The 8,165-nt window shown below is 38.0% G+C and overlaps 1 protein-coding gene across 2 annotated transcripts in view; it reads left to right on the forward strand.

Moving 5' to 3' along the window:
* Positions 1 to 6,116, forward strand: part of LOC107745530 (transmembrane protein 184B-like) — an 11,156-nt gene extending 5,040 nt beyond the window's left edge. Inside the window, exons 4-10 of one of the 2 annotated variants that reach the window (XM_016559429.1) lie at positions 2,479 to 2,569; positions 2,651 to 2,726; positions 3,361 to 3,452; positions 3,602 to 3,771; positions 4,104 to 4,298; positions 4,634 to 4,660; positions 5,336 to 6,116. In XM_016559429.1, coding sequence (XP_016414915.1) covers positions 2,479 to 2,569; positions 2,651 to 2,726; positions 3,361 to 3,452; positions 3,602 to 3,771; positions 4,104 to 4,298; positions 4,634 to 4,660; positions 5,336 to 5,532 — 848 coding nt within the window. In that variant the 3' untranslated portion in view covers positions 5,533 to 6,116. The remainder of the gene's footprint in view (positions 1 to 2,478; positions 2,570 to 2,650; positions 2,727 to 3,360; positions 3,453 to 3,601; positions 3,772 to 4,103; positions 4,299 to 4,633; positions 4,661 to 5,335) is intronic. The other variant, XM_016559430.1, reaches the window with a different exon arrangement.
* Positions 6,117 to 8,165: the final 2,049 nt, after the last annotated feature.

The following is an 8,165-nucleotide window of genomic DNA, read 5'->3' on the forward strand; positions in this document are numbered from 1 at the left end:
CTTACTCTGTGTATGTGGTAAGTGAACTTTCATGTACTGTAATGCAACAGGCTACCGCTAGCAAGCGGCTAACCTTTTAGTGGCTCCGTATAACACGTTATTTGTTTCACGCTTCGGGCACACCCCTAACCCTGCCCCGCCCCCCGATGTCATTGTCCATCACGATGTTTCACTGCAGACATCGTCTGATGCCAATTTGGTAGACATCGCCCAACCCTAAAACATTTTGATCTGAAACACGTTCAGATCAAATCACAACAACGTAGGAAACAGATCCGTGTGACGCAGCTGACACAGAACAACATACGCTGTTTACGTCCAGACAAATTGTTGAATAAAGTCATTCTTTTTTTTTCTTTTGCGCACAAAAATTATTCTCGTAGCTTCGTAAAATTACGGTTGAACCCCTGATGTCACATGGATTATTATTATACAGATCTCCTTGCTACGTTTCTGGACTTGGGAACATTTCAGTTGCGTTGCTGTCTATGCAGGGTCAGACAGCTCTCAGATTCCATCAAAAATATCTTAATTTGTGTTCCGAAGATGAACGAAGGTCTTACGGGTTTGAAATGACATGAGGGTGAGTAATTAATGACAGAATTTTCATTTTGAGGTGAACTAACCCTTTAACGCTGTCCAGGTGTACTACTGCCCAACAAAGAAAACGCTTGTTCATTTAAAGGTTCATTTAAATATAACTGCATTCCAGGGATGTGGTTTTCATACAGTTATTTCGTTAAGTACAGAGGAGACTGGAACCTTTTAAGGGCTAATATTTGTCTGACCCTGCATAGACAGCAATACAACGGAAATGTTTCCAAGTCCAGAAACGTGGCAAGGAGATCTGTAAAATAATCCATGTAACATCAGGGGTTCAACCGTAATTTTACGAAGCTACGAGAATAATTTTTGGAGAAAAAAAATAACGACTTTATTCAACAATTCGTCTCCTCCACGTCACCCTGTAGCGCCATTTTGGAGAGTATCCACTGGACGTAAACAGTGTAGGGTTGGGCCGATAGACGATGTCATCGTCCATCGCCGATGGCTGACATCATGATTCCTTCCCACCACACCCTCTCCCGCAATCCGCCGCATCCCAGTTCCATGTTCAGAAAGGAAATGAAGTGTACTACGGAAACCCTAAAGGGAATGGAAAGCCTACGAGATGGGAGGATAAAAAAAAATATTTCAATACTTTTTCGATGAACAAAGGTCTTTCGGGTTTGAAACGACATGAGTGTGAGTAATTAATGACAGAATTTCATTTTTGGGTGAACTAACCCTTCAAGCCTGCTTCTGTAAATCCACATTCCAATTGCAATTCAGCATCATATTTGCATAATAAAATACTGTTTTTCACACAACTCTGATGTCTGTATAGATTAGTTAATGTTATGTTTGTTTGTTTTTTCTCTATAGTGTCAGTGATGCCTATTCACCCCTATATTGTATATATTGTAAATCAGTGCGCTAATACCATGTTAACACACTTTCCATGTAGAAACAGTAACTGTCTGAACTAGGGGTGTGCGATATTGACAAAAAATTTAATTTTTAGGTATTTTTCGGTAACAATAATTAAACAATATTATGCTGGTACCCTGGCTGGTTTAAGCCGGTCATAACTAAATATGACACTCAAACCACCAGTAGGTGGCGGCAAGTCGCTGTCTTAATGAGTGATTAATTGAATCATTCATTTGTACGATTCATTCAGAACTGCTGATTCATTTAGAAACGAACAAGTGACTGTTGTTATGAATGGCACATTGAATCATTGACTCAAATAACTTGTTCAAAAACAGATTAATTTATGAACGAAACTCAGCAGTGCTGCTACGAGGTGCACAGATGTTCTGATCCGACTTTGTTTGGAACTATTTTCTTTGGCAAACAGAAGAAAAACAATGTTTTGTCTACAATGTATCTCACTTAATATGAACGTCTTGTTTGTTGAACGTGCTGATATTCAGGAAAACTGCATTTTTGCTACTCGCTTATCGTTAAAACAATAAATATCGCACACCCCTAACTATGGTAATTCCAGTAGAAACTGTGGTTTATAGTAAATGTTATAAGGCGTGTAGAAATATGATCAGGATGTCTCATATTCAGTGTTGGGTGATGAATCACAGTGAGGAATGTGATGTTGAGATTTCCTTCACGTCTGGACCCGTTCAGTAGAAACAACACCTGCAGCAGCACAGATACAGTGCACTTTGATCTCTCACAGCTTTCTCTATCACTGCTCACGAGATCTGTTATGTTAGGTAAAATTATGAACTATGTCTCAGATGTTTCTGCTAATATTCAGTGAACAGACCCAAATGAGTTATAGTCATCATTCAGTAACAGTCTAGAGCTGCAAAAGCTGAGTTCATATAGAGACTTTAGTATCTTAAGTTCTTTAGTTGTGCTGTGTAGGATGAATCACTGTGATATAACGTAGATTTCACCTGTGTGTTTTTGCAGCGTTTGTCATCTATAACTTCTTGAGTTTGTGTTACGAGTATCTGGGTGGCGAGAGCGCCATCATGGCCGAGATCAGAGGAAAACCCATCCAGTGAGTTCAGCGTTTACTGCTCCTCTCTGTTTCTCTGTCACGTGTTAATTCAGCTGATCTGAGGAGTGTGTGTTCATTCAGGTCCAGCTGTGTTTACGGCACTTGTTGTCTGTGGGGCAGAACGTACTCCATCGGCTTTCTGCGCTTCTGCAAACAGGTACCACACACACACACCTTCAAACATAAATAGGTTGATGTCTCATAAGGAGTAGTGGAAAAACACTTTTAACGCATATGCGAAGTGCTTAATAATGACTCAAACTGCATAGCAATAATTCATAATAATAAATAATAAATTAATAATATAATTAATTATCTGAGAAGTCATAATAAATTATTATCAGTAGAAATAAAAAGCAAACAGAATATTTTTGTACAAAATCATTAATAAAAAAAAAAAAACTATTTAATATCTTGAAATGTCTTGGGGTTTCACCATCCATATTAAAACCTGACCTTTTCTGTGTTATACATGGTTCAAATTTTATGATATTTGTAAAAGATGAGGGTCTTAATTGTTTATCACACAGCATTTCTAGATTTTTCTTGACCTTAATTTGGCAACAAAGGTCTTTTTTGTTGTTGTTGTTGTTAAAGCTACACTATCTATTTTTTTGGAAATAACAATACCAGCTTACTCCAGGTTACTTTATAAAGCAGGAATAAAAACAATATCAGAAAATGAAAAATGTTTATTATAGTTAATTGAGTCATTTGAAGTCAGTTGAGTTCTGTGTCTTTATGAAGTGTATTTTATTTTTTTTTGGAATAACTGAATGTGTGTGTCTCAGGCAACGCTGCAGTTCTGTGTGGTGAAGCCACTGATGGCCATGATGACCGTCATCCTGCAGGCCTTCGGGAAATACAGAGACGGAGACTTCAAGTGTGTCTGTTCAGCTCACTAATCAAACACACAGATATCAGTGAGTGTTTTATGAGAGACTGATAGTAAACCGCATCTCTCTCTCTCTCTCTCTCTCTCTCTCTCTCTCTCTGTCTCTCTCTCTCTCTCTCTGTCTGTCTGTGTTTCAGCGCGGCCGGCGGTTATATATACGTGACCATCATCTATAACATCTCGGTCAGTCTCTCGCTCTACGCTCTCTTCCTCTTCTACTTCGCCGCTCGTGATCTGCTAGAGCCATACGGCCCCATGCTGAAGTTCCTCATGGTCAAATCCGTCATCTTCCTCTCCTTCTGGCAGGGTGAGTCTTCATCACGTCATCCTTCATCTGATAATCTGCATATTCTGACCTGACATTTGATTTTCCCAAATAAATAAATGTTAAAGAACATGTCAATATAACAGTTATTTTTAGGTGATGACAGAAAAATATATTTCCTTTTTGTTTTGTTGGGATGTTGTTGTTATTGAACTACATATTATTGTTAAATAATGAATATAATCCTATAATAAATCTGATTTGTAACATGCATTACAGTATTAATTATATCTGTATTGGATTGTAGACATTAGAAAGGCTTGGGCGATGCACTGAAGTGCCAGTAAAGCACTGTGTCATTTTGCATGCTGTAGGGATGCTGTTGGCGATTCTGGAGAAATGCGGCGCGATTCCTCGCATAAACTCTCCTGATGTCAGTGTGGGGGAGGGGACTGTTGCCGCCGGTTACCAGAACTTCATCATCTGCATCGAGATGTTCTTCGCCGCTCTGGCGCTCAGACACGCGTTCACTTACAAGGTCTACATGGACAAGAGACTCGACATTCAGGGTAACTGCATTTGATACTGTTTTCATGATTAGTTTAGACCAGATTCGGATTCACACACTCGTTTCAACTCGATACTGATTCTTTTGGGTATATTTCAGTTTCACACTTGCGAGATGCTTTCACTTTTCACTGCCGTGGAGTCGAGAGCCTGTGACAGAGACATATTTCAGTGAAATCTTCAATGTTTCTAACTGATCTTTCTCTTTTTCTTCCTCTCTATCATGTCATCCCTCATTCCTGGGTTTGTTTACATTCTCAAATATTCATTTCAATGTGGATGTGCTGTCATTTTGTCTGTTTCGCCTGTGTTTCTCTGTATTTTGTGTCTCTCTCAGGTTGTGTTCCTGTCTATGGCCAGTACGGTAGGTTTACTCGATTTTATGTTTTCACTGTCTTCATTTAATGCATAATTCACTTTAATACACATTCTATGTTTCTGTACAGGGAACCTTTCATTTTATTTAATTAATTGTGTTCATTTTTTTATTTATTTATTGAACTATTAAATTTTTATATTTTGACGACTTTTTATTTTTTATAGTTTTCGTTTTTAAAGCTTTAGTGATTTTGTTGTGTTTGCCATTTTTATAATAGGTTTTTCTTTAAATGTGAATGGAATTGTTTATTTTTTCAGTTTTAGTTGTTTTTCCAATTAAATACTCTCTAGTTTCAGACCAAACTCTAATGCTGTTTATTAAAAAAATTGCAAGGGAAATAACATTTTTACAATCAATTTTTATAAAGAAGAATTAATTTTTCTGTAGCATCTTTCTTAATGCGTACATTATTGCCCTATGTAATATGTATGTAATGAAATAAATATGAGATTATTTATTTATTTATTTAAGATTTGTATAAAAATGTATGGTAAAATGCTACAGCCATGGTTCTGTCAGACTGTGCCGTTAACTAAAGGCTATTGCCAATTTTTCCTTCAATTCACTCCTCACAAACAAAAAAAAATTTGAATAGGGAAAGAAAATTGCTCTGCAAGTGGTTTCAAGTTTTTGTGTGCTCAGTAAAACTGTGTGTTTCAGGTCGTTGTGCTCCCATGAGCATCTCCAGCAGCCTGAAAGAGACGATGAATCCGGGTGACATGCTGCAGGACGCTATCCATAACTTCTCTCCGGCGTATCAGCAGTACACACAGCAGAGCCGCTCCGAGCCACTGAGCCGCTCCAACAGCTGCAGCAACGAGAAAACACTGCTGCTCAGCTCCGACGATGAGTTCTGACGCACTCGCGTTCACTTACAAACACCAATGAGACGATGATCACGATGCCTACATAGACAGCATGTTTAGGCAGCATCAGTGCTTCCAGACAGAACGCTGCAAAACTACTGTATGCTACCTTGCGGTACGTCATTTGTGGCCAAAATATCGAGAGAGAATACTTTAATCCAGTGGTTCTCAAACCTTTCAAATGAAGTTACCACCTTTGGTCAAATCAGAGCACAAATCATTCTATTAACAGTAGTGGAAGAATGTTCTGGCAAGGTTCTCTCAAAGTTATGAACAAACGTTCTTCCAGTAATGTTAATCAAATGTTTGTTCAAACGTATGTTCTCAAAATGTTAGCACAAAAGCATTTGTTCATCGTTCATTGTTCACAAAACATTGTTCAATGAAAGTTTTTTCCTGAAATGATTTCATTGGAAGTTTGTGTAACATTTTTTTAAATGTTACTACTTGTTCCGGAATGATCAGAGAACATTCAAAAGTAGCGTTCCCATAATGTTTATACAATAATAAAGTGTAATGTTTCCTTAAGTCACATAACAAAGAGAAAACGTTTTTAAAACATAAAAAAAAACACAAAAAAAAACTAGGCGTTCAGAACATTCAGAAATAACGTTTCTAACATAACTTAATGAGAACATTAGCAAAACATATTCATTAATACAGCCGATTTTGAGTAATATCATATTCTGATCAATATCAATTAGTAGTTCAGATAAATCATTACACTATGAGGCCTCTTTTTAGGGCTCATCCACATGAGGCCAGAGCCCTAAAAAAGGGCTAATCCAAAAATACAGTATTTTTTTTCCTTGTTCTTCCGTAAACAAAGCGTTGTCTCAAGAAATATTTGCGTACAGTACATTCGAAACCACCGAAACCAACTCAAAACAATGTAGTACATGCCAGACCAGTATGTGGCGCTGTAATTCTGCCACAGAGGTAAACTAAACACAGAGAAGAAGACTTGGAGCATGCGCATAAACCTTGCGCGCTGTATACAAACCTAACACAATGACAAGAAGACGAACATGGAACAATACTCTTATTACACTATTTATTAATCTGTGTTAATGTTAGCTAATAAAAATAATACAGTCGTTCATCGTTCATGTTGTTGTTGCTGTCACGTGACGTAGTCTGACTAGGGTGACATCATCGTTTCACAAAATATACGGATTGGCTGTACACAGGAAAACGCAACTGGGACCCGGGTTCAAAAAAATAACGGTTTCAGGCTCCCAAAACGAAACGCCGATACGATAAAAAATCTTTACGTATACAGCTAAACGCGTCTCCGTGTGGACGGGCCCTTAGACTTTTTCGTCATGTTTTCAGCTGCTTTTCCGCACGTTTAAAATCAAATGAAAGAATAAGCATTTGCGTAAAATAATCTTAAGAAATAAATATTCATTTAAAAGTGCGGTTTGAGAATCACTGGTTTAATGTTCTAACTGGAGCAATGTATGTGTGTCACTTGAAGCTGCTGCCTGTGTAGAGCGTCTCAAATCACTCACTAATGAGGGTTTATTGTATGTAGTAGATTTGAAAGAGCGAGACAGACTGGAGGATGATTATGAATCATAATGATGTGCCATATAAACACAAATGCTCCTCTCTGCACTTTCTACATGTATATTTCAGGGTAACGTGCTGTGTAATAAACTACAGGAGGAACTAGTTCATGACTGAAATGCCTTAAACATCTGTTACTCTCATGTGGTTCACACTGGATTGAGAACTTTACCATAACTGCAGATTTGAATGAATCAGTTTGCTGTCTCTTCATTTTCTTTTCACTCTTGAGTGTTTTCCTGCTGTTTTTTTTCTGTTCCTCTGAGTAAATGAGACTGAAATCTCTCCTCAAACGGATGTAAAGATGAGTGAAATACAGATGGGACACAGATTAAACCTTGCAGATGTTTGAAAGCAGCTGTGTGAAGCTTCCTCAGTTAATTGTCCTGTTTCGTTTGAGCGTCTTTTGTTAATCTTTCCTGTCTAAACAATCTCTATTTTATTGGCACTTTTAGCTTTACCTCTAATTATCATAAAGTTTGTAGACAAAAATTCTAGGTGCATTTTGAATGTACCTGCCAAGCAGTGGTGGAAAGAGTACTGAAAATTTGTACTTAAGTACAAGTACTGTTACATTGCTGAAATAATACTCAATTACAAGTAAAAGTACTGGTGTCAAAACAGTACTCAAGTAAAAGTACAAAGTACTCCTCTCAAAAACTACTCAGAGTACTATAGTTACTCAGCTAACAATTTTTGGTTCCCAGAACGTTCCCTGTTGGTTAACCAGGAAAGTTTTCTTAACATAAATGGAACGTTCCCTTTAGGTTAGGGGAACGTTGCGGGAACGTTCCCAGAACGTTCTCAGTCTGTTACAGGAACGTTCACCTAACCTAAAGGGAACATTCTATTTACGTTCCGAGAATGTTCCCAGAAAGTTCTCTGAAGGTTCCCAGAACGTTCTCCTAACCCAGCGCTGTCCAAACTCGGTCCTGGAGGGCCGGTGTCCTGCAGAGTTTAGCTCCAACCCTAATTAAACTAATCAAGCTCTTACTAGGCATAGAAACTTCCAGTCAGGTGTGTTGAGGCAAGTTGGAGCTAAACTCTGCAGG

Source organism: Sinocyclocheilus rhinocerous, unplaced genomic scaffold (assembly GCF_001515625.1).
Source record: "Sinocyclocheilus rhinocerous isolate Xijiao unplaced genomic scaffold, SAMN03320098_v1.1 scaffold1159, whole genome shotgun sequence".
Taxonomy (NCBI): Eukaryota; Metazoa; Chordata; class Actinopteri; order Cypriniformes; family Cyprinidae; genus Sinocyclocheilus; species Sinocyclocheilus rhinocerous.